Genomic DNA, 24,878 nt, shown 5'->3' on the forward strand with positions numbered 1-24,878 from the left:
TATAAACTTTAATGTCTGTCCTATTCCTTTTCTCAGGCAGAGGAGATATTGAACAGAATGAATCTGACAACCGTAGAATAATTCGCTATCCAGACAGTCATCAACTTTTTGTTGGTAACTTGCCACATGATATTGATGAAAATGAACTGAAAGAGTTCTTCATGAGTGAGTAGTTTATTTGCTTTATTGTAAAATTGAGCAGGGGGGAATAGAGCTTTTTTCATAATATAATTCAAACTTTAAAAAAAAAAACTTATCTCTCTATATACTGTGTGTATCTCTAGGTACCAATCACTTTAATTGATCAGAAGTGAGTAGAAGGTTATATTAGATGTTTCCCTGTGACTACTGAGTGTTGACTGGCCTAGTGATAGAGGTTAGAAGAAAGAGCTGATTCAGCTCTTAAATTTGGGGATAGGGTTCTTTTGGCAAATATAAGTCAGAAATAGAAAATGTCCTTGTCTTTGTGAAGCTATGCAGGTAACTTTCCTTTTGAAAGGACCAATTCAGAAGGGTAATGTAACAAGCGGTCAGACTAGTTGTTAGCATCTTTATGTGTATGAGTGAATGTACTTCAGTTGTCACTGGGTGTAGCAGCTTGCACCTTATTTGAAATGGTTCAAGTAGATTCAGGTTATTTCTCCTCAACACTTAAAGCTACAAAGTATTCTATTAAAATGTTTAATCCCCTTGGTGTAATATATATCTTCACAGGTTTTGGAAACGTTGTGGAACTTCGCATCAATACCAAGGGTGTTGGGGGCAAGCTTCCAAACTTTGGTTTTGTGGTTTTTGATGACTCTGAACCAGTTCAGAGAATCTTAATTGCAAAAGTAAGTGAAAGGACGTACATAGTTCAAAACTTTATTATTCCTATTGTATGTAACATTAACTTGGTGCATTTTAAAACCATAGAACATCTTTTCTTAATGGTAAAGCTAAAAGTAGTTTATTAGAAATGGTATTAATGTAAAGAATAAAGATTTGTTAGTGGCTTTAAAGTCTGAGATGTGGATCATTTAATTTATTTTTTGAAGTTTATTTTGAGAGAGAGTGCATATGCGTGTGAGCAGGGGAGGGGCAAAGAGTGAGGGAGACAGAGAATCCCAAGCAGGCTCAGCGCTATCAGCGCAGAGCCCAATGCGGTGCTCGAACTCCTGGACAGTGAGATCATGACCTGATCCAGGATCAAAAGTCAGAGGCTTAACCGACTGGACCACCCAGGTGCCCCTAGGTTTTTTTACTTCTGTAAGTAAGGGAATACATTTGTATTGTTTTCTAACCTGCCCATGTAAATGATTTTCTCTCCTTTTAAAGCCAATTATGTTTCGAGGGGAAGTACGTTTAAATGTGGAAGAGAAAAAAACAAGAGCTGCAAGAGAGCGAGAAACCAGAGGTGGTGGCGATGATCGCAGGGATATTAGGCGCAATGATCGAGGTCCTGGCGGTCCACGTGGAATAGTGGGCGGTGGAATGATGCGTGACCGGGATGGAAGAGGACCTCCTCCAAGAGGTGGCATGGCACAGAAACTTGGCTCTGGAAGAGGAACTGGGCAAATGGAAGGCCGCTTCACAGGACAGCGTCGCTGAAGCTCCACTGTTGGCAAAGTCTTGGCAGTGGTACATTATTCATCGTGTTTGCATTCTTGTTAATTTTTTTTTGGCTTTGGAATGTGACACAGCCTTTTTGATCATTTCTTTGATGTGAAAAGCATCTTTTGGTTATCAGTTAAATTGAGGTGGACATTATTTCCCCAATTTCACAACAGGATTCACATTGTTAATTTATAAATCTAGAGTTGGAGAATTAAGGACTGAGAAATGACCGTATCTTAAACTGTCTACAACAAAATGAACTTATAAGGACATGCCCAACTGAATTCAGGTCCTTTGAGTCAAAAAAAAAAAAAAAAAATCCTCTGCTGCACATTTTGTTTAAGTGTTACTGTTTCTGCCTGTTAATGTTGGAAACACAAATAGTGCAATTTGTGCAATTGGAGAATCTTGCCTTTTTTCTTGGCTCCCCCCCAAAAATACAACCCAACAGAAACTTGTTATGCACTCATCAAAATGCACTAATGGGTACTCTGAACTCATTAACATTGACATCTGCAACAGGAGGCAACAGGGGAAAAAACCTTTCATCTCTTTTTCCAGTAGAGAATAGTTTGTGAAATGATGAGGGCATTTTATCTGCTTGCTGTGACCAGCGTGTGTACACATAAACCTTAACAAGACTACAAGTATATTCCAGAAGGAAATCATTTAGTTATGAACTAAATAACAGAAATCAGAACTTTAAATGCTATGGTCTTGAATATTAGACCAGATTTAGTAGCTCCATATCTAAGATTTTTCTACCTGCCCCTCTTCAGTACAGGGATGGCTGGCTGCTGAACACACTCCTCCTCCTCCCCTTTCTCCTTTCTTTAAGCTGTGTACAGTGAAAATTGTCTTTACTGTATTTTTGTTCTCTGGTAATGTAATAAGCATGATGGTGCCTTCTATTAATACATCATTCCAGTCTTGCTGGTAATTTTGTACAGTATAGTGTATGAATTGCTGTGCTGCAAAGCCAAACAGCTGCAAAATGTTGAAAAATCATTGAAGTGTATAAAAATTGCAGTATCTTTAAAATCAGTAAAATTGACTAGCATATTATTTACCTTGTTCTTCAGTTAACAACTTTGTGTTCTCTGTGGGAGGGAGTCTTGTGTGTGTTTGGGAGGGAGAGGGAAGGAGGAAGTCAGTCATTTGAGTAAGTCTCTTGTTGACTTTTCTCTTAGCATGAATGTGAACGTTGAAGCGTATCACTTGAGAGATGCTTGGAAAAGTCAATCAATTTGATGTACATTTTTTATGACATTTTAAAAGCAGTCAGATTCCATAAATGGCAAGTAAACCTGAAGTGAGGATACTGCAATTTTCAGAGAAGAGAACAGCAGCTCCTAAGTGTTTGCATTTTCTATTTGGGGGGCAGGGAACTGTCATTCATTTTGCACAATTCTTGAACTGATGTCAGCACCCGAGTGGCTCTGAATTTAAGTCTGGGACGACATCTTTTATTTTTACATGAATCTCTAAACAATTCTGTGAGCAAAGTTTGTAGCTGCTGGATTATTGTCTGTCTTTATAGCAAGTTCCAGTAAACCGCAAGTTATGGCAAAGGATATCCAATTTTATGCTTGGAGCATTTGGTACATTACAGTTCCTGATGTTTCAGGCTAGGAGTGAGGTAAATTAAGTGTGACCACTTAAAGCTGCTTGTTAGCATGGAAGACTTCTCCATTCTTAGTAAAAACAAACAAAAAATGCACTTGACATAGTAGCAAACTGGTTCTGGATTGTGGAACTGTTTGCTATTTAGTAAACTAGCAAATGATGCACATATTTTGTTTTTCATGTACTGGGCAATATAAGTGAAATCTCTCCATTTTTCCCCCTTGAAAGAGGTCTTCCATGTTTGGGGAAAAGTCTTGCACTATTGCATATATTTGGGGGACACAGATTTCTCATAGTTTCCATTGGGGGGGGTGCTTAAAGATTTTTTTCCTGTTTGAACACTTTTACACTTTCTGATGTATAGTACTTGAAGTTCTTACCAGAAAATTACTTTTGAGTTTTGAAGCCTTTATTCAAACTACTTTTAAGTAAGTGGTTTATTGTCAGTGTTTTCGGGTTTTTTTTTTTTATAACATATTTCCCCTCTATTCTTTTATTTCTTTTTCCTTCCCTTTTTAAATATGTATGTAATTTCCAATCTAGGATATTGCCCTGCCACCCATGAAAACTGTTTTCTGGCACCAAAAGCAATGACAAATGTTAAGTGTAATAGAAAATTAGAGTAAAGAGCCATTCAGCTTCAGTCTTTACATACCATGAAAAAAAAAAAAAAAAACATTAAAACATCACATGGAGAAGTTTACATGGTGATTGTTCACCTGCAGTACTGTGGACTTTTAACATTTTGTCCCCTTTTCAGTGAACCAGAGTAAAAATATTCATTGACCATTACTGTTATTTGCTGGTTTTTGTTTTTGATTTATTTTTTTTTGTTTTTGTTTTTGTTTTGTTTTGTTTTGATGGTAATATTCTATCCTTATGACACTATTGCAACCAAATTGGCTTTACCATCTTGGCTTTAGTAGGTATAGAAGACAATGGATTACCATCTTTATTGCTGTAATGTGTTAAGCATTATATGCTAGTAGAATCTAGTTTAATTGTTTCAGGTGGAAAAGTATTCTTTGAGTTTCCATTTTGAATGTGTTTGGACTAAACAAACAATAAACTACTGATGTCTGCAGCATTTATCTATGTCCCTAATTTAATCTGTAGAGTTGTGTTCCAAAGTATTTTCTCCCTATTGCATTTCAAACAGCCAAGGAATTGTTCTAAAACCAACTGCTGCTTGTTTGTGAAATTTGATGCATAAAAAAGTAAAACATTTCATTGTAAGACTTGAACATGGTTAGAGATCTGTCCCATTTCTCTTAGCTAACTGGTGTACAATTAAAGAATATTAAATTATTAATTTAAGTTAAATTCAGTGAAGGTGAGAACGATCTAAAGCAGACTACTTACTAAACATTTATATAAAGAAAAACCAAAACTTGAGTTTTCCAAAGGATTGCTACCTCCTATTTCAGAAGGAAAGGAAAAGAGGGATGGGAAGATTGAGGTTATCTGAAGTTAGGGACAGACCCAAGTCAGAAATTGGAACAAATTTGTCAAGCTCTAGAAGAATATTAAAGGGAAAGTAATTATTTTAGTCATATTTACAAGTATACATTTCAAATCAAAAATGAGGTCCTAATGCATATGTAATTTTAGAACTTGAGACTTTTCTTTTGTTAAAAGGGATGGTTATAAATGAATTTTTCCTGATACTGTTTATGAAGATTCCTTCAGTCAGTCTTCACAAGTTTGTACTGGAGCGAAGTCATTATTTCAGTACTCTCAAGGAAGTAAGACTTAAGATTTTATAAATTTTAATTATAATGTAATAACTCATCTAACTTTATAGCTGGGGAAAAACATTTTTTAGAAGGGATAAAAATATATGCCACGCTGTATTGAAAACAACCACATTTCAGGCAAAAAATTATCATTTGGTCCAGAAGATTTATTGGAAGAAAATATTTGAACATTTTAGCCACACAAGATGCTTCATTTCAGTTATGATATGATGATATAGTCTGTGGCAAGTGAAAGAAAACTTAGTGGATGGATGTTCATATTTTTCCTTTAAATTAGGACAACTGACTCGTTATATTTTAACTAGAAGAATAAGACCCTTTTTTTTTTTCTCTCTGTGCTCCATAAGACTATTATTTAGAAGTAGATCCTTGGTTAATTTGATGCCAGAGTTCTAAATTATTTTAAAATTACTGGATAAATGAATAGTATTACATCAAGAAAGAAATTTCCCTTTGTGATAAGATTTCAGTAGGTTCATACAGAGAGTAATTTTTTAAAATAATTTATGTCATTAAACCAAATAATTCCTAACAAAGTTTCTGGGTATTTTTGACAAATAGAGACTAAAATCTTCAAATCTGTTTATGTATGTATACATATGTTTAATATGCTTCAGAATTAATAGAGTTTTTATTATTAGCAAATACCTGGCAAAATACTATAAATGCAAATTCAGAATTAAACGTTCACAGGAAGATTACTATGCTTCTATTGCCAAATTAATTGATCTCTTTGTCCTTGATCTCAGATTTTTTTTCCTTCTAATAGTTTTGATAAAGTTGGCTGCCTATTTCAAATGCTTTCACTTTTTTTTTTTTTTTTAAGTTTATTTTTGAGAGAGAGAGAGAAAGCAAGAGGTGGTGGGGCAAGAGAGAGGAAGACACAGAATCCGAAGTAGGCTCTAGGCTCTGAGCTGTCAGCACAAAGCCCAACATGAGGCTTGAACTCGAACTGTGAGGTCATGACCTGAGCTAAAGTCGGACGTTCAACCAGCTGAGCCATCTGGGCACCCAAAATGTTTTCACTTTTGTGACAATAATATTCCTTTAACTGCTCTTGTTTCCTGTGCTTTATCTTACCACCTCACAACCCCTCTGAATCCCTTGTGCACTTACTCTCTTTCCTGGAAAACTTCGGGTGGTTTCCCTTAGGCCAGGCACAACTTCAGCTTCGGTTGATTATCCATTTAGTAGCTACTATATAGTGAAATAAGAGGAGAGCTTTGGAGACAGCTGGGCTTTGGGAATTCCACTGTTCTGTGCTGCTTTTGTAGGGTGGGTGATTGTGAGGATTCTCAGTGAGGTAGTCTTTAAAGTATCTAAAACAGTGTAATGGGTCCTCTGCAAGTATTCGTTGTTACTTGTTTATTTTTGAGAGGGCACGGGAGGGGCAGAGAGAGCGAATCCCAAGTAGGCTCTGCACTGATGCAGGGCTTGGTCTCACAAAACATGATATTGTGACCTGAAGCCGAAATGAAGAGTTGGACACTTAACTGATTGAGCCACCCAGGTGCCCCGCAATTACTACTTTTGACTTCATTGCATTTCTGCGGTCAACCTATTCTGTGTTCCAAACACATTTTTTTTCTTTCTTTTTTTTTTTTTTTTTTTTTTACATCTTTCAGAGAGAGACAGTGTAAGCAGGGGGAGGGGCAGAGAGAGAGGGAGACAGAATCTGAAGCAGGTTCCAGGCTGAGCTGTCAGCACAGAGCCCGATGCAGGGCTCAAACTCAGTTTGAACCATAAGATCATGACCTGAGCCAAAGTCAGACACTTAACCAACTGAGCCACCCAGGCACACCCCCAGACACATTTTTTAAATCGTTTTTTGCCACGTACCTCATTGAAGTCCTAGGAAATTCCAAATTCCAAAATCCAAAACAATGTGTTTTCTCTAAATGATTGATGCATACCTGGCTCTCTAATAACGAACATCTCATTTTTTTGACCTGTTTACCATAGAAATATTTGAAGTCTCATCTGTTCTCAAAACTTTCCCTGTCTCCCTTCTATCAGTTTTTCAGGCTGTAAGAAGTGTGTGGGTGCATATTTAAGAAGGTGGCAGGGGGGTGGGGGGGGCGGACCATAAAGGGCCTTGGTTGGTCTTAATGCTAAGAGCAATGAGAAGTTGAAGATTTTAACAAGTAGGGGCAGATAATTTTATTTTGAAAGATCTCTAGCTACATAGGAAACAAACTGAAGGAGTTCTGTGGCAAATGGATTAAATCAGGTCATGGATACTGCCAGTATTTCAGTCAAAAGATATGATAATAGACTGGTAGTACTAGCTTGTACTGAGGTGTACTCAAGTACTGTGTTAGAAATCTAAAGAATTTGAAAGACTTGGGTAAAATGGCCAGGTTTTGGTGAGAGAAAGGGTAGTATCCAAGAAGAATTCTAAGTTTCTCACTTGCATAACTGGAGAAATAAAATGGTGTGTGGAACACAAGTGAAAAACAGGCTTTCTGGGTAAGGAGGCAGGAGTGCTAGTGAAACCTTGGATTTGGAAAGGTCAGGCTATCTAGAATTGTGTAAAATTTTGGCTTGTGCCTTTTTATTTCAAAAGTTCTAAATGGCCAATTTTATGTATATTTACCGCAATATAAAAAAACAAACGTGCACATTATACAAAATACATGTAATCCAAAGGAATGAACTCTCACAGTCTAATCCATAGATGGTCCTTGTAAATACTTTGACATTTCCTTTATACTATCTATTATACCATTTTTTTGTGTGCTTTCTGTTTGATGTTTACTTTTATCTTTGAGGGGTGCAGGGGAGAAAATCCCAAGCGGGTTCCACACTTGGCACAGAGCCTGACGGGCTCAATCTCATGACCATGATATCATGACCTGAACCGAAATCAAGAGTGGAACACTTAACCGACTGAGCCACCTAGGTGCCCCATTATACTATTGTTTTAATGACAAACCATTTAACATTTGATGAAGTGTTGACTGAGCAGCTCTGTGTACCAGGCCCTGTTCTTTTTTTTTTTTTTTTTTTTAATTTATTTTTTTAATACTTGGCTTTGAGAGAGAGCATGAGAGGGGTCAGGGCAGAGAGCAGGAACCAGAGAATCTGAAACAGGCTCCAGGCTCTGAGCTGTTAGCACAGAGCCCGATGGGGGGCTCAAACTCAAAAATCACAAGATCGTGACCTGAGTCACCCAGGCACCCCCAGGCCCTGTTCTTGATGTTGAAGTTACATGAGTCAATAAGTCCATTGGTCTCCCTGAGCTTATTTACTTGATAATGGCGAAGACATAGTTGTAAATACTTGGCAAAGCATGAAGATAAGGTAATACATTAGCAAGTGGGTGTCAGCTTTAGGATGGTGTTCCTCAATCACGCATTCCAGCACTCCAGCCAGAGGATCAGCTAATGCAAAGCCTGTAAAATTGGAAAAGCATGGAAGGTAGTAAGTGCCTGGGGTAGGTGAAGTAGGGTCGAGAGGTGGCAGAATGGTAAGAGGTGGGATAGGAGAGAGACGGACTAGATCACCTAAACCAGGGTAAGGAGTTTATTTGATTTTTTTTTTTTTTTAATTACTACAGCAAGCCATTAAGGAAAATTAAGTATGGGAGTGATAGAATAATGACAGGTGAAGAATTGGTGGAGGACAAGAATGGAAGAAGGAAAACTGATGTGCTGTTGTAGTTCAAGACTTCTGTCTGAGGAGGGGAAATAGATTTAGCTTATTTTTTGGCAGCTGAATTTAGGTATTTTGATGAATTGAGAATGACTTGAGTTCTGGATAGCATGAAGATATTAATGAAAGACAAGACACTTAACGCTTTAAAATAGTGCAACTGGTAAAATATCTTTACACCCATTTTTATTTCTAAAACGAGTTTTCTGTAATATTTGAAGATATACTATGAACCACGTTTCTGATTTAATATTTAGGCAGGTTAAATGTCGTTAACTATTTTACAGCCGAGGAGACTGAAGCTCAGGATATTGCAGTCATGCTAGTATGAAATGATTTGAAACACTGCATTAGCCACAAGCGTCAATCTGCTTTAAAGGATAAGTTATTTAATTTTAGAAAATGGGTTTTTAAATACCAGAAATTTAAACTTTGAATGCAATGCATTTTTATCCTGGTTTTATTTTAGCAAATTGTAAAATCACAGCCTCCAGCATTAGTTGGATCCTAAAATTAAGGATCCCTTAATCAGGAACTCCATTCAGGAAGCACAGCAGTAAGTAATGAGGCAGAGTAGAAAATTGGAACAGAAGTCAAACATCTGCAGGGGCACCTCGCTGGTTCAGTCGGTAGAGCATGTGACTTGATCTCGGATCTTGAGTTTGAGCCCCGTGTCAGGGGGTGGGGGTGGAGTTTACTTAATAAAAAGTCATTGGGAAGTCAAATCGTTGTTAAATACTATGAGTCTCTGAGCTGAGAAAAAGGAATACTTTTTGAGGGCCTATGATTTTACATATATTTTAAAATCTGATAACCCTAGTTTTTTTTTTTTTTAATGTTTTTAAAGAGATGAACTATAAAGCTTGTAGAGGTAAAAAAAATTCTCACTGGTGATAAGGATAGCGACTTAGAGAACAGATGTGAGTGACATTTCAAAGCATGATGACTTAACAGAAATGACTTAGAGTGATGTTTCAAAGCAGTAACAAATGTGTTACAGAAGTGAGAAGGATTTACACGAAAGTCAGTGAATATCAGAATCTTACTATGTGCCAGAAATCTTCCTAGGTGCTGGTTAGTAATCCAGCCGGGTACAGCCTACCCTCTGGAAACTTGTATTTTTTGAGGGAGGGCAGCAACAAACATAGAAATAAGTAATTTCAGGGGTGCCTAGGTGGCTCAGTCAGTTAAGTGTCTGACTTGACTTTGGCTCAGGTCATGATCTTGCAGTTTGTGAGTTGGAGCCCCACATTGGGCTCTGTGATGACAGCTCAGAGCCTGGAGCTTTCTTGCTTCAGATTCTATGTCTCCCTCTCTCTCTGCCCTTCCCCCTGCTTGTGCATTCATGCGGCACGCTCTCTCAAAGATAAATAAACATTAGAAAGAAAGGAAAGAAAGAAAGAAGGAAGGAAGTAACTTCATTCCTGATAAGTTCTGGGCACAATACAACTCCTTTAGTCCCAGCAGTAATCCTACGAGAAGGAGTACTGTTTATTTTACACAAGAGTTAATTCAGGCACTGGGGGTTAGCTATTTTTCCAAGATCACATGGCTAACAGAGGGTAGAACTAGTGGAGAATGCCATGGTGACAGGAGATGGACTGTTCCTTAATCATTACTGAGGGTGGTGATGAAAGGCCTCTCTGAAGAGGTACATTTGAGGCCCCAAATGAAGGAAGACAACATTGGTAAGATCTGGTAGGAGACATTCCAAATAGAAGGAAGAACAGATGCACAGGCCCCGTGTTTGGAAGGAGCGTGGTGTGTTCAGGGGCAATAAGGCCAGCGTGGACATAACAGCAGATATCAAGAGATAAGAGTTAAATTGTGGGTGGCCTTTGTAGTTCGGATTTTACTCTTGTACTGGGATTGTAGGGACCTGAACAGGGAAGGATGTGATCTGAATTAGTGTGTAGCCTGTCAGGAAGGGATGTCAGGTGATGGTGATGGTGGTTTGGATGAGGGCTGCAGTTGTGAAGATGGTGATAAATTATCAGCTAATAAGATGTATTGTGGAGATAGAACCTACAAGACTTAATTATGGGTTGGATTCTGAATGTGAGGGAAAAATAATGTTCAAGGATGATCCCTGGGATTTTGGTGGAACTTGAGTGGAGAGAGGTATTCTATTGAGATATGGAAGGAACAGGAGTAGATTGTGGAGGGAAAAATCAACAGTTCTCTCAGCCATGTTAGGTTTCCTATGTCAATTGGATATCCAGGAAGAAATGCCAGGTGGTTTGATTTTGGAATTCTGAGGAGAGCTCAGTGCTGTGAGTGGTCAATATAGGTCTTGGATAAGATGAGATCATCTAGGAAGAGAGTGTACAAAAGAGGCTGAGGAGTGAGCCCTCAGATACTCTCAACATTTAGGGTTCTAGTACAAGAGAAGCCTGCAAAGGAAACTGAGGGAGACAAAATATGGCAAGAACTGGTGTCATGGAAAGCTATGTTTCAAGAGTTTATCTCAGAAGGAAAGAATAGGCAGTTGTAGCAAATGCTGCTGACAGGTCAATAAAGATAGTGAATTAATTAAACTGGGCTATCTGCTCTAATAAATAGACCCCCAAAATGTCTAATGGCACAAACACAATAGCTTTTTTGCCCCTCATATAAAAAATAGGAGAGTGGTGGTGAAGAGGCCACTGGTCTGGCTCTCCACCACAGAGTCAAATTTAGGAACACAGGTGAATGAAGGCTCTACTAGCTTTAATGTGTGGCTTCAAGATCACACTGTAGTCATCCTTGTTATAGCCAGCTGAAAGAGAACAGGAATATGGAGGATCTTGAGTGGAGATTTTTATGGACCAAGACTGTGAATGGTAGAAATCCCCTATTCCATTGGCTTGAATTAAGTCACATGACCCCAACCTCAACGGAGATGGCAGAAAATAAGTAAGCCATAATACATACAGGAAAAGGAACCAGCTTACTGTGAATAGTAATCTCTGCCACAGATGGCCTTGGCAGGATGTAGGCCATAGTGACTTTCAGGAAAACCTATTTCAGTGAAATGATAAGGATGAAAGCCCGAGAGACAACTAGAGGTAAGAAGCAAATAGACTGGGGCGCCTGGGTGGCTCAGTCGGTTAAGCGGCTGACTTCGGCTCAGGTCATGATCTCGCGGTCCGTGGGTTCGAGCCCCGCATCGGGCTCTGTGCTGACAGCTCAGAGCCTGGAGCCTGTTTCAGATTCTGTGTCTCCCTCTCTCTGACCCTCCCCCGTTCATGCTCTGTCTCTCTCTGTCTCAAAAATAAATAAACGTTAAAAAAAAAAAAAAAAAAAAGGAAGCAAATAGACTCAGGGTGCCTGGGTGGCTCAGTTGGTTAAGAGTTGGACTCTTGATCTCAGCTCAGGTCTTTATCTCAGGCCCCAAGTGGGGCTCCACGCTGGGTGAGAAGCCTGCTTAAAAATAAAAAACAAGAAAGAGAGAACCAAATAGACTTTTTCTGTAGTTTTGCTATAAAGATTAAAGAGGGAGGAATGGGGTAGAGGCTAGAGGGAGATGGAACATCAAGGGAGTCTTTTTGTAAGAGGCATGTTGCCAGTGCAAACAATGTATATTTTTCACATTGGAGGAATGAATTTCCAGGTTCACACTGCTGTAATATACATGTATGTTGAATTTGGCAAAGTAAGTGGTAGTTGTACTTTAGGTTTTCGAACCTGATCATCATCTTAATCAGTTTTATATGCAGTAATGAGGTCATTGAATCAACTACTAGGTTGAGAACAGAATTTTCTCTTCTATGGCAAGTGTCCTTCCATCAAAGAACCAGAACTTCAAAATAAGTCAGTCCATTTTCTTCATAGAATGGTGGGATGTATTCACAAGTGCACGCTCTATAATAATACTGGAAATAAAGAGTACTTTGTGTAGTCTGAGGTTTTATGGCCCTTCTGTTCACTTGGTGACTCATTCGAAGGGATGCCAAAAACCTATGATAAATCAGTATTTCATGGGACCTAAGTGAAAGGTATTTTGTTTGTTTTGGCAAGAAACTGACTAAAGCACATTGTTTTGGGATGTCAAGATATATAGAGAATGACTGTCGCCAAGTATCACTTAATAGGGATGATCACTAATGTGAGGAAGAGTTGGGCTACTGTAAGATAAAATACATAAATTTATAGAAAAAGATATCTTAGAAGGCCATGTATTTCTTGTCCTGTAGTCTATTTTTTGTATTGAGATATAACTCACATACATAAAATCCATGCTTTTAAAGTGTACAGATCAATGGTTTTTAGTGTATTCACAAGGTTGTATATCCATGACCACTATATAATTCCACTATCTCATCACCCTAAAAAGAAACCCATACCCACTAGTAATCACTCCTCATTCCCATCCCCCCCCCCCCCACAGTACCTGGTAACTACTAATCTACTTTCTGTTTCTATGGATTTGCCTATGCTGGACACTACATAAATGGAACCAACACATGGCTTTTCATGTCAGGCTTCTTTGACTTAGCATAATGTTTTCAAGATTTATCCAAGTTGTAGCATGTGTCAGTACTTCATCCCTTTTATGGCTGAATAATATTCCATTGTATGGATATACCATGGTTTATCCACTCATCAGTTGATGGACATTTGAGTTTCACTTTTTGGCTATTATGAATATCAACGCTGCTATAAACATTCGTGTAAAAGTTTTTGTGTGAACATATGTTTTCATTTTTCTTGGGTATATACCTAGGAATGGAATTGCTGGATCATATGGTCCTTAGTCTCTTTTAACCTTTGTTTCTTTGCCGTATCTCAAGCTCTCCTCTCTCATTGACAATCTCATGCACTCCCACACTCTTTTCTTTAGTTCTTTTAGAATATTTTCACTTTCTTCAGTGATTAAAATGTCCTTCTCAAACTCTTCTAGTGTCTCACCTGAGTAGTTCATGTTATGATTTTTCATAAAAAGTTCATCATTTTTCATACTGTGACCTCATGGAATTGAACTCAATTCCAACGACATTTTTCATTAATCTTCAGCTACCCCAAGGAACAGCCAACATCCCACCCTTCAGAACTGATTGTCATCATCTTGTGCCATTTCCAAGGTCTTAAATTCACAAATTGCTTTAATAATCACTTTTTCTCCTGTTTTACTCCCATTACACTTCATGCCTATGTGACCGCCACTCCTAGGGTGCCTTTGTATTATCAGTTTATTAGCTAAATTCTGTCATAATATGTCTCCCTATCTAGCTGGGACCCATGGCAAGCCATTTCAGTGGTTTGTTCTCCATCGTACTTGATTTTTAAAAAAACAACATTTTTAAGTAAGCTTTGCACTCAACATGGGACTTGAACTCATGACCCAAGATCAAGAGTCACATTCTCTTCTGATTGAGCCAGCCAGGCTCCCCTCCATCATACTTGATTTTTTAACTCCTTTGTTTATTCTCCTTGCACTACCAGTTCTCTAAGAGTTAGCTTGTATGCCACCTATTTTCTTAATTCTTGCCCCTGGGATGCAAAATCCTATAAAAGAGTCAGTTTCACCCTGGGTGAAACTGGGTCAACTGGGCACATTTTAGTATTTCGTATTCTTGTCATATCAAAATGACTTTTTTGTAACTACCTATTTCAAGGTATTTCTGCTCTCAGATCCTTGAGTCTCAATCATTATCTTTTTCAGCAAAAATGTTCTTTTACTAAGAAGATCTAGGCCAGCTAATGTATCTGTCCTACACTTTTCTCAGTTTTTTCTTTTTTCTCTAAGTCTCTTCAAGGTTAAGACCTTTTCATACTTTATTACCTTCTCTTCACACCTGTTCTTGGCTTTTCATTATTCCTTTTCTTGCCTCTTTAAAGCTTCTCTCCATTCTTTTTCCCTACAGACATTTCCTAATAAAAAAGAAAAATAAGCAATAACCCAACCCTGCTTGTACATAATGCTACCTGCAGATGGCTTTATCCAAAATGTTGAGTTGTTGAATACTGTATGTGTCCTTCACAGTTAGCTTTCAAACTCAGTTATTTTTGAAACTGTTTTCTCAAGCATTGTCTATTCACCAAATCTAGTATTTTTAGTCTTTTATCCTTTTGATCCCCTTGGGGATATAAATGTGTTATTTTTAAGCTTCAGGACCTCTTGCCTAGAGGGGCCTTTATATGTTTATGTTGTTGAATATATTTGTAAAGTTGGAAAAGTAAAATATTTTTGTATTCTTGTTCTCAAGCTTCAGTCCCAACAAACTTCGATTTGCCACTTTATGCAAGGGGGTCTGCCCTTTATATAGCAGAAGTTCGTGAGATTCTGTTATAGCCTATAGAGGTAACAAAATCGGTACATGACTACCCCCCCCACTTGGTCACAACTAAGGATAGAGCTAATTGCTACATTAGGACATCTTGGATTGACCTAAGAATTGTATTCTTTCCATACCCAGGTCCTAGGTCTGCTCCTCATTATTACAGGTTCAAGAAGTAGATTTTAAGCAGCTTGCCCAAGGTGATCAAGCACTGGCAGATTAATTCATGCTACCCAAACTCACAAAAGATGATTTATAAATCAGAATATTTATTTCTTAGTATACAAGAAGGGATTCATACCTCAATATTGACTATGGGTACAAATACCTTCTATTCCAGGACACTCTCTTCACTGGATCAAGGTGTTCTAGAGAACAAAGACGATTATAAAATGTTTAGTTCTGATGATTTAACATGAAAGTAACTGTGTGCTTAAGGCCTCTTCACTGCAGGGGTATGGCCTAAACCCCAAATTACTTGAAGATGAGGAATGCCCTGTTTCTTATGTGACTTAAGCCTGTGGGTAATTCTGACTTACCAATTTTGCCTGGTCATGGATCTAGCCTCAAGCAAGGCACGGCCTGTGCCTGAAACGTCTCACCCCCAACTGCCCTCTATTTGGCTGCCACACGCCAGTATTGTACATCTCTTCTAGTTCCCCGACCGCCTGAGCCGTTTTCCTCTTCTTTCATTCATGTCCCTTCTCCCTTTTCCATTATCTCCAAAGCATATCCCCTCACTTTCAGTGCCCAGGGTGTCCTTCCCAAGGTCCCTCCTAACGTCAGTTGTGCTGTCACCTTGCCTCACCTACTAATCATCACCTCCTAGGCTGTCACCCTCACCCCCTACCTGGCCCACCCTGGTCCCACTGCCCCGACCGGAAAGGAAGCATCGAACCGCGGTCAGGCCTGAACCTTCCCCGGTGAGGGCGCCAGGGGCCCGGGGCCCGCTCACCGCCCCAGCGGCGAAGCTGTGCCTGTCTCCGCCTTCCGTTTTCTACATAACCACCATCCATTCTATCCTCTCCGTGAGCACCGGGATCGCAGAAAAGTGCACCCCCTCTATTTGAGAATTGAAGCATGTGTGGATGCTGGCGTCTGCGCTTAAGTGAACTGAACCTGGGCCGAGCCCCAGGTGAAGGGGCGAGTGGTGGGCGCTAAGCCAATCGTAGCTCATGACGACAGGGCCCAGCCAATCAGAACACGGGAGGCTTGGCGCACTCCGGGCGGGGCCGGGCGGGGGAGAACCCGCCCTCTTGCAGCTCTGTGGCCAACGCCTTTGCCCAGGGCTTGCTGGAGCCACGCAGGTTCACATACTCCAGGGACTGGGCACCTTCCGAGCTGGCAGACGGTGCATCCAGCTAATTTCTTACAAGTCTGGCCTTAACAGGCGTATTGGTGCCTGCCGTGGACGCATTCCGACCTGGGCCGTATCTCTTTCTGGAGGCTGAGCCTATGGTTGGGGCAGAGTGAGGTCGTTGCCTTGACGACGACAGCATGCGGCCCGTGGTCCTCCTGAGTGTGAGCCTGCGGCAGGCTGAGGCCAATCTGCCTCCCTGCCTGATTCACCTAGGACCCGTGACTGTGTCCACAGAAGAAATCATAACAGCTCCGGACTTGCTGGTTTGCTAGTCAGCATCTTTCAGACCTGCGAGCGAGATGCATTTCACCTCAAATTTGTTTCCAGGTTGAAAACCTTTGGGTCTTTCCATGCGAAAGGATTTTAAAGAAACAGTAAGTATAGTACTTTTAAAAGCTTCTATTATCACATTCTTTGATCTGTGATAGATTTCAATCTGGTTGTCTTTAACAAAATAATTCGCACTATTTTTATTGTCTAAATTGTTGAGATTCAAACCATACGCTTATATGGCACATATCCAGCAATACCGCATTGCCAATTGTCCAGGCATCATTTTAGTTTGTATCACCCTTACACACAGGCGTAAAAGGCATGAAAAGCTATAGTTTATGAGTAACTGTTTCAGGAAACAGGCTTTTTAAGCTCTGATACTTTTAAGGTATTTGGAGGCAGTGCTGCTTGAAAAGCAGGTGTGTTCAATGTGCTGTGACTAAATGTGTGGTTGGTTTCCAGAATAAACTTGGAGTAGTCAACTCGCTTAATGTTAGCTTGTGATATGCTTCAGGAGATCTCAGACATGCCTAAGGTAATTTTAATTTTGTTCACTTTGCATTTTCAAATATTGAGGGCACCAACTGCAAAATGTTTAAAAAGATCCAGGTTATAGAGTCCAGCTATTTTTGTCCTTGGCTTGATAAACCTAAAGTCTAGTCCTTAATAAAGCATGCTGTCTTAATGGAAGGAAAAAAAAAATTCAGGCAAGGCGGGAGAGAATTACACTGACAATTTTTTTCCAAACACACGTTTTATTTAAAAATATATTCAAAATAGTTAATAGATGTTAAATGGAAGTTAATATGTCAAATATGTGAAAAGTTAGCATTGGGGACACTGCTCTCTAAACAGGTTATAGAATCTACTATCAAAGCTAGTAGTAAAATAGTGAAATAATTGGAGTTGGTGTTGACTGGAATTTATTTTCATCTTTTTCCCCAGCAGATCAATCTTCTGGTTTTCCATGTATATCTACGCTTTTTATATCTATCTATCTATCTATCTATCTATCTATAATAACCCTAAATTATTAAGGTAAACTGCTGAAAATATATACACTGGATTATCACAGTTTGCTAGAACAAAGAGGGTGTTTTTTTGTTTTTTGTTATCAGTGTACTAATAGGGAAGCAAATAAAACATCACAATTCACACTCTGGGTAAATTAGTTTTAGATGGCCATGAGGACACAATTAATGAAATAAGTGAGAGGTTTTTTTTTCTTTCCACATTTTATAAATGAGTATTTTTGTATTATTAAGTTAAAAAAATTCAGTTATGAATCATCACTTGAATATATAGTTACTGAAAGATTATTTTTTCTTCTAAAACTTTTAGAACCGTATTGGGATTAAGAACAATACTTTTTTATTCTTTGCTTCTGGAATTTAATTTCAAAATCAGATTTAAAAAATAAATTTAACTTTATATTTGTTTTCTTAGCTTGTATATTTCATGGCAATCAAACCTTGTAAATTAAAATCTGAGTTTGAACTGAAAAGTTTTTTTCTATACCAAAATATGTAGTGGAATAATTGCTGATCCTTCATCAATCATTATTAGGATTGCTATTAACCAGAAAATGTCATATAATGAGATGTAAAAGAATTCTAAACATAAAATTCAAATGATCATACTTATAGTGAGCAATCATTAAAAGTATTTTTGAGATATTGTATGTGGTACTACCAAAATTTAATTTTTAAACAATCTGCTTATGTACTGTGATGCCATTGTTGTTATTTTGTAAGTTCAATATGGGAATTTAATTACTACGGTAAGAAAAGTTAAAAAAAAAAAAAGTTTATCAAAGTTCCTTAGTGTTAATTTGGTAAGTGGTCATTTTGTGAACAAATATTTTTCCCAATTGAATAGAAAATGCATAAAGATTTTCAACTTCACTTTTTTAAGCCTAATGTAAAAAAAATAAATTTGATCTTCACTACAAGCAAACTCATTGCAGTGCCTGGCTTGTTCAGTTGGTAGGTCATGTGACTCTTGATCTCAGAGTTGTGAGTTCAAACCCCACATTGGGCATGGAGATTACATAGTAAATAAAATCTTAAAAAAAAAACACAAAACCAAACTCGCTTGTACTTTTTCACCTCTGAGTGAAAAGGAATTGTTTTTCTAAAGTAAGCTATAATTGTTTTGAATGATGGTTCAAGTATTGCTTTATCTGAATTAAAAATATATTGAATTTCATTAACATGGCATCTAATAATTTAAATTTAATGGCTTCAATTCCATTTGCTTTGTCTATTATGAAATGTATGTTAATATTCTGAAAACAGCTTAGATGTGGAAACAGTAAGAAATTGTGAGACAGCACAGGACAGCCATTGACACAGTGACTCCTCTAATATGGAAAACAAGTGGGGAAGAATTAATTTCCTGGGAAGGTGGAAGAAATTAATATACTCAACATTATTAACTCCATGTTTTGGTTTCCATAGCAGGAAGAATTCCTATTGGTTTTGAATTAATAATGGAAAAATATGAGAATCTAGGATTGGTTGGAGAAGGGAGCTATGGAATGGTGATGAAGTGTCGGAATAAAGATACTGGAAGAATCGTGGCCATAAAGAAGTTCTTAGAAAGCGATGATGACAAAATGGTTAAAAAAATTGCTATGCGAGAAGTCAAGTTACTTAAGGTGAGTAAATATGTGTATTGAGTTAAAAAAAAAGTTGTCTCTTGATCAGGGTTATATTTTTACAAAAAATTACAGTTTTTATATTCATTTCCATACTAAACTTTAAGATATAAGTTTCTTCTTTTTTGGCAATAAACAAATGAAATTGTTATTTATGCATATTCATTTATCCCATGAATATAAATATGATTTTTAAAGTATTTGCTGCTTCTTTCTGTATCTGTCTATCTATCTATCTATCTATCTATCTATCATCTGTGTTTGGGGTCCTAAGACCACTCCAGGTTCCATGATTCAACTGGAGGACTCAGAGCACTAAGTAGATAGCAGCTCATGGCTATCTCATGGCTCTGATTTATTACAGTGAAAAGATATAAAGGAAAATCAGCAAAGGAAAAGGCACATGCACATGGGTGAATTCCAGAGGAAACTTGTCACAGGTTTCCAAAAATCCTCTTTCAGTGGAGTCACACAGGATGTACTTTTTCCAAAAATGAGCTTTGACAACACATGTAGTCTACAGCCATACCACCCTGAACGTGCCCGATCTCATCTGATCTCGGAAGATAAGCAGGGTCGGGCCTGGTTAGTACTTGGATGGGAGACAACACATGTAAAATACCATCTACCAAGAAGATTCAGTAGACTCTGTGTCCAGGGTTTTTACTGGGGGATGTTTATATAGGCACACTCTGCCTGGCTCATATTAATATCAATGGCTGACAAGAGCTGTCCCAGTTGGAGGGAACAGAAACAGCAAAGGTGATGGGACATGTCCTAGGAGGTACAACAGTTTGGTCGATACTATAACATGAAGTTCAAGGCCAGGTAAGACATCTCAGAAGGGAGGGGATGGGGGTAAATGGCATTAAAAATTTTTTTTTCTCCAGGTTTTCCCACTATACATAAATCCTAGAAAAAATAATTTGTGCAAACACTTTCATCACACAGAGAGAGAGAGAGAGAGAGAGAGAGAGAGACAGTGTGAGTGGGGGGAGGGGCAGAGAGAGAGGGAGACACAGAACCTGTAGCAGGCTCCAGGCTCTGAGCTGTCAGCACAGAGACTGACGGTGGGTCTCGAACTCAGGAGCCATGAGATCATGACCTGAGCCGAAGTTGAATGCTTAACCAACTGGGCCACCCAGGCATCTCATCTTAATTCTTGTTTAGATGTGTATTTTGTAAACATCATATGGTCACATTTTGCTTTTTATCCTGTTTGACAACCCTGCCTTTTAATTGGAATATTTAGTCTATTTACATGTAATGTAATTTCTGATATATTTCAGTATAAATTTACCATCTTAATATGTGCCATTTGTCTTATTGGTTTTACATTTCTTTTTATTTTCTTTCTTTAGATTAATTACATTCATCATTTCTTTATTTCCCTGTAATAGTTTTGAAAATTGTATCTTGTTTCTCACTTTTTAGTGGTTATCTTAGATATTTGTTGAAGTCTAACATTATCTAATACTTGTATTCTTCTTCCAGGTAATACAAATCCTTACAATACTTATCTCTGGTTATTCCCTTCCATCTTGCATGCTAATATTGTCATATATTAACTCTCACATATTTTTAAATGTCACAAGACATAATTACTTTTTAGAGTTCATTTAGGTTTATGTTTACCTATAACTTTCTTTGTTCTTCCTTTTCTTCTGAATCCCTGGCCATTTATCTGGGATCTCTTTTCTTTTTGTAGTGTATTATTTAGGATTTCCTTTTGTGAGGATCTACTGTGGACAAAACATTTCAATTTTAGTTTGCATGCAAGTGTCTTTTTTGCTGTCATCCCTGAAAGATATTTTTGCTGTGTATGGAATTTTAGGTTGGCAAGTGTTTTCTTTCAATAAAATGAAGATAACACTGTTTTGTCCTCTGGCATCTATTATGGCTCCTGAGAAGTCAGCTGTCAGTCCAACTGCTCCCCAACTGCTGCTCTTTTATAAGGTTTTTTGTTTTGTTTTGTTTTTAGATTTTATTTTTAAGTAATCCCTATACTCAACATGGGGTTTGAATTCACAACCCTGAGATCAAGAGTCACACACTCCTCCAAGTGAGCCAACCAGGTGCCCCTATAAGTTTGGTTTTTTATGTCTAGATCTTTTTTCCTTTCAGCCTTTTATAACATAAAGTGGACATAAAATATAGAAAAGTGTATATCTCATAAGAATCATCTCTATTTTTTTAAAATTGAACAACTCCATATTACCACCATGTAAATAAAGAAAAAGAACATTACAATCACTCCATAAGCCCCCCTATGTCTTCTCCCAACACTACTGCCTTCTTGCTCTATCCAGATCACAAGTATCCTGATTTTAATTAGCATAAGTTAGTTTTGTTTTCTGGCTACTTAAAAATTTTCCTTTGATCTTGTTTTCCTGAAATTTCACCATATTGTATGTAGTTTGGGTATCTTTTTTTTTTCTTTTTTTTTTTTAGTTTGGATATCTTTTAATTTATTTTGCTTCATTGGGGATTGGAGTCTTTATGAATCTATGATATGATTTCTTTCATTAATTCCAGAAAATTCTCACTTATTATTCCAACTCATTCCCTTTATCCTCTGTTTTTGGGACTTCAGTTAACATAAATCTTCTCACTGAATTGTCTGTTGTTTTTTTTTTCTTCATCTGTCTTTCTATGCACTGTTCTGTATAGATCGTTCTGGTTCATCGTTTGATTCAATAATTTTCTCCTCAGTATGATTAATCTCCATCACTGAGCCATTTATTTGGGATATTATATTTTAAGTGACTTTTTATTTTGAAATTTAGCCAATATGTTGATATACACAAAAATATAATCATAGCTCAATGAATTGTTAGGAAGCAAACATTCAGAACCACCACCAGGTCAAGAAATAAAACACTGCCAACAAGTCTTTTCTTTTACTATCCTGGTCACTAGCCCCTCCCTCTCCTTTAAGGTAAACACTATCCTGATGTGCATGTTCATCACTGCCATGATTTTTTCCCCCACATTTACCAAATATGCATTCCTAACCACTATAGTTTAATGTTTATTATTCTCTTAAAAAGCTCTCTTTTCACTCTCTTAATGTTATTTTTACTCAATAGTAGTTGTTAATTTCAATGTAGTCAAATTTTTAATATTTTCCTTTATGGTTTTAATATTTTCCTTATGGTTCCTTTAATATTTTCCTTTCCTTTATCTGCTTAAGAAGTCTTTTACTACTTAGAGATTAGGGTAGCCTTCTATACTATCATCAAGAAACTTAATAGCTTTGGTTTTCATATTTATATTTCAGTACACTTAGAATTGATCTTAACTATGTTGTATGGCACAGTCAAGTCTTATTTTGCCTTTATGGATGTCCAGTTATTCCAGAAACATTTACTGAAAATACCAACTTTTCTCCACTCTCTGAATTCCTCATTTGCTATATGTCCTTATATGTAGAAATGGCTTTTCTACTCTTTATTCTGTTCCATTGGTCTATATGTCTAAGTTTGTGCCAGTATCTCATAGTCATATTCACTGTAGTGAATCACTAGAGATATATGTGATATTCCTGATATGTGTTTTTAATTCTCCCTATATTTAAATCCTTCCCCAAATTGTTCAGTCAGTATTTATTAGGATATACCTAATATTTACCCTTCCCATTACTCATCAACCATTCTTACATTTCTGAGCTCCTATCTAGGGTCATTTACCTTGTATTTAAAACATTCTTTAATGGGAAGCCTGGGTGACTCAGTCGGTTAAGTGTCCGACTTCGGCTTAGGTCATGATTTCGCGGTTCATGGGGCTGAGTCCTGTGTGGGGCTCTGTGCTGATGGCTCATAGCCTGGAGGCTCCTTTGGGTTCTGTGTCTCCCTTTCTCTTTGCCCCTCCCCCGCTCACACGCACATGCTCTCTCTCAATAATAAATAAACATTAAAAGAGTTTTAAAAAACTACATTATTTCTTTAAAGCTGATCCACTGGTAAGAAACAGTGTCCATTTTTGTTCGTCTGAAAAAAAAACCTCTTTATGTTACTTTTTGTTGAAAAGATTATTTCCATAGGATATAGAGTTCTAAGTTGGCAATTCATTATATTCAGTGTGTTCAAGATACCATTCCAATGTTTCTCTGGTTCTCACTGCTCTTGAATCATCGGATGTTTCTTAGTATGTCCTTTTTTCTTTTGGATGCATTAAGGTTTTCTCTTTGACTTTGATTTTCAGCAATTTTACAATAATATGTCTTGATGTGGGTTTCTTTTTATTTATTTGTTTTGACTTTATACCTCTTGCATCTGTAAAATAATGTCATTTGTCACTTTTAGAAAATTCTTAGCTATTATTGCTTCATGTATTGCTACTATCTTATTCTCTCTCTTCTCCATTTAAGAATTCAGTTTATATATTAGGCCTCCCCCATGTCTCTTATACTCTTTCTGTGTTTTTCATCCTTTTGTTTTTCCCTACTTTATTCTAGGTATTTTCTTCTGACCTATCCTCCAACTCAGTAATTCAGTTTCAACTATTTTCAATCTACTTTTATACTTAAGCATTGATTTTTTAAAAAATCTTTATCTGTTTATTTTGAGAGTGGGGAGGGGCAGAGAGAAAGAATCCCAAGCAGGCTTCCTGATGTCAGTGCAGAGCCCTATGTGGGGCTCCATCTCATGACCACAGGATCATGACCTCAGCTGAAATCAAGAGTTGGGTGCTCAACCAACTCAGACACTCCTGATTTCTTAATTAGAGATATATTTTTCAATTAGAATATTTCTATTGGATTTTTAAAATAGTTTCCAATTTGCTGCCCAAATTCTTTATTGTGCTTTCATGACTGTTTAAATTACAGTCTTCTGAAATCTGTATCTAATACCTATTATCTGGATCTCCCATATGTTTATTTCTATTGGTTGCTTTTTTTTTTCTCTTGATCTTTTTATTTTTGATATGCCTCTATTAATTTTTAAAAATTGTCGGGGCGCCTGGGTGGCGCAGTCGGTTAAGCGTCCGACTTCAGCCAGGTCACGATCTCGCGGTCCGTGAGTTCGAGCCCCGCGTCAGGCTCTGGGCTGATGGCTCGGAGCCTGGAGCCTGTTTCCGATTCTGTGTCTCCCTCTCTCTCTGCCCCTCCCCCGTTCATGCTCTGTCTCTCTCTGTCCCAAAAATAAATAAAAAATGGTGAAAAAAAAAATTAAAAAAAAAAAAAATTGTATACATAGTTTGAGTGTCTGGATGATATTATCTTTTCCCTGAGAGGAGTTACACTTGCTTCTGTGAGGCTCTTGAGGGCACTCTTGAGGGTACTCCAGGAAACCTAACATTCTGCCATCCTCTCAATCCAATCTGAGAAAGTTACATAATTTGAATTTGAGTTGTAGTTCCTGAGAGACCTGATTCACCCTTATCATAGTTTGTGGACTTTTTGGGCCAACTCAAAGTGAGAGGATTTCATCAGGGCCATCCCCCTTCTTTCCATCTTGCTGGCCCCTGGACACCAATCACTATTACCTTAGATCACAAGACTGTCAAAAGTGCCACTCAGACTCTTAATTTTCTCTCTGAAATGATATGTTTCCAGGGTCTAAAACAAAACAAACAAACAAAAAACAACTCTAATTGCTTGGCTCACTTCCCTGGGTCTCTGTCTTCAAGATACTAGTTTAGATATTCTTTATTATCTCATCTCTCTTGTCCCTTAAAATAGTGGCTTTATA

General features: G+C 37.7%; 2 protein-coding genes across 6 annotated transcripts in view; both read left to right on the plus strand.

Moving 5' to 3' along the window:
• G3BP2 (G3BP stress granule assembly factor 2) overlaps window positions 1–4,309 on the plus strand; it is a 78,435-nt gene extending 74,126 nt beyond the window's left edge. For all 4 annotated transcript variants that reach the window (XM_019467341.2, XM_019467333.2, XM_019467351.2 and 1 more), the window contains 3 exons: window positions 37–165; window positions 715–833; window positions 1,318–4,309. In XM_019467341.2, the coding sequence (XP_019322886.1) occupies window positions 37–165; window positions 715–833; window positions 1,318–1,590 (521 nt within the window). In that variant the 3' untranslated portion in view covers window positions 1,591–4,309. The remainder of the gene's footprint in view (window positions 1–36; window positions 166–714; window positions 834–1,317) is intronic.
• Window positions 4,310–16,139: 11,830 nt separating this feature from the next.
• CDKL2 (cyclin dependent kinase like 2) overlaps window positions 16,140–24,878 on the plus strand; it is a 51,961-nt gene continuing 43,222 nt past the window's right edge. Inside the window, exons 1-3 of one of the 2 annotated variants that reach the window (XM_053901481.1) lie at window positions 16,140–16,627; window positions 16,989–17,061; window positions 18,986–19,185. In XM_053901481.1, coding sequence (XP_053757456.1) covers window positions 19,018–19,185 — 168 coding nt within the window. In that variant the 5' untranslated portion in view covers window positions 16,140–16,627; window positions 16,989–17,061; window positions 18,986–19,017. The remainder of the gene's footprint in view (window positions 16,628–16,988; window positions 17,062–18,985; window positions 19,186–24,878) is intronic. The other variant, XM_019467358.2, reaches the window with a different exon arrangement.

This window comes from Panthera pardus, unplaced genomic scaffold (assembly GCF_024362965.1).
Source record: "Panthera pardus isolate Hobbes unplaced genomic scaffold, ASM2436296v1 HiC_scaffold_13, whole genome shotgun sequence".
Classification (NCBI taxonomy): domain Eukaryota; kingdom Metazoa; phylum Chordata; class Mammalia; order Carnivora; family Felidae; genus Panthera; species Panthera pardus.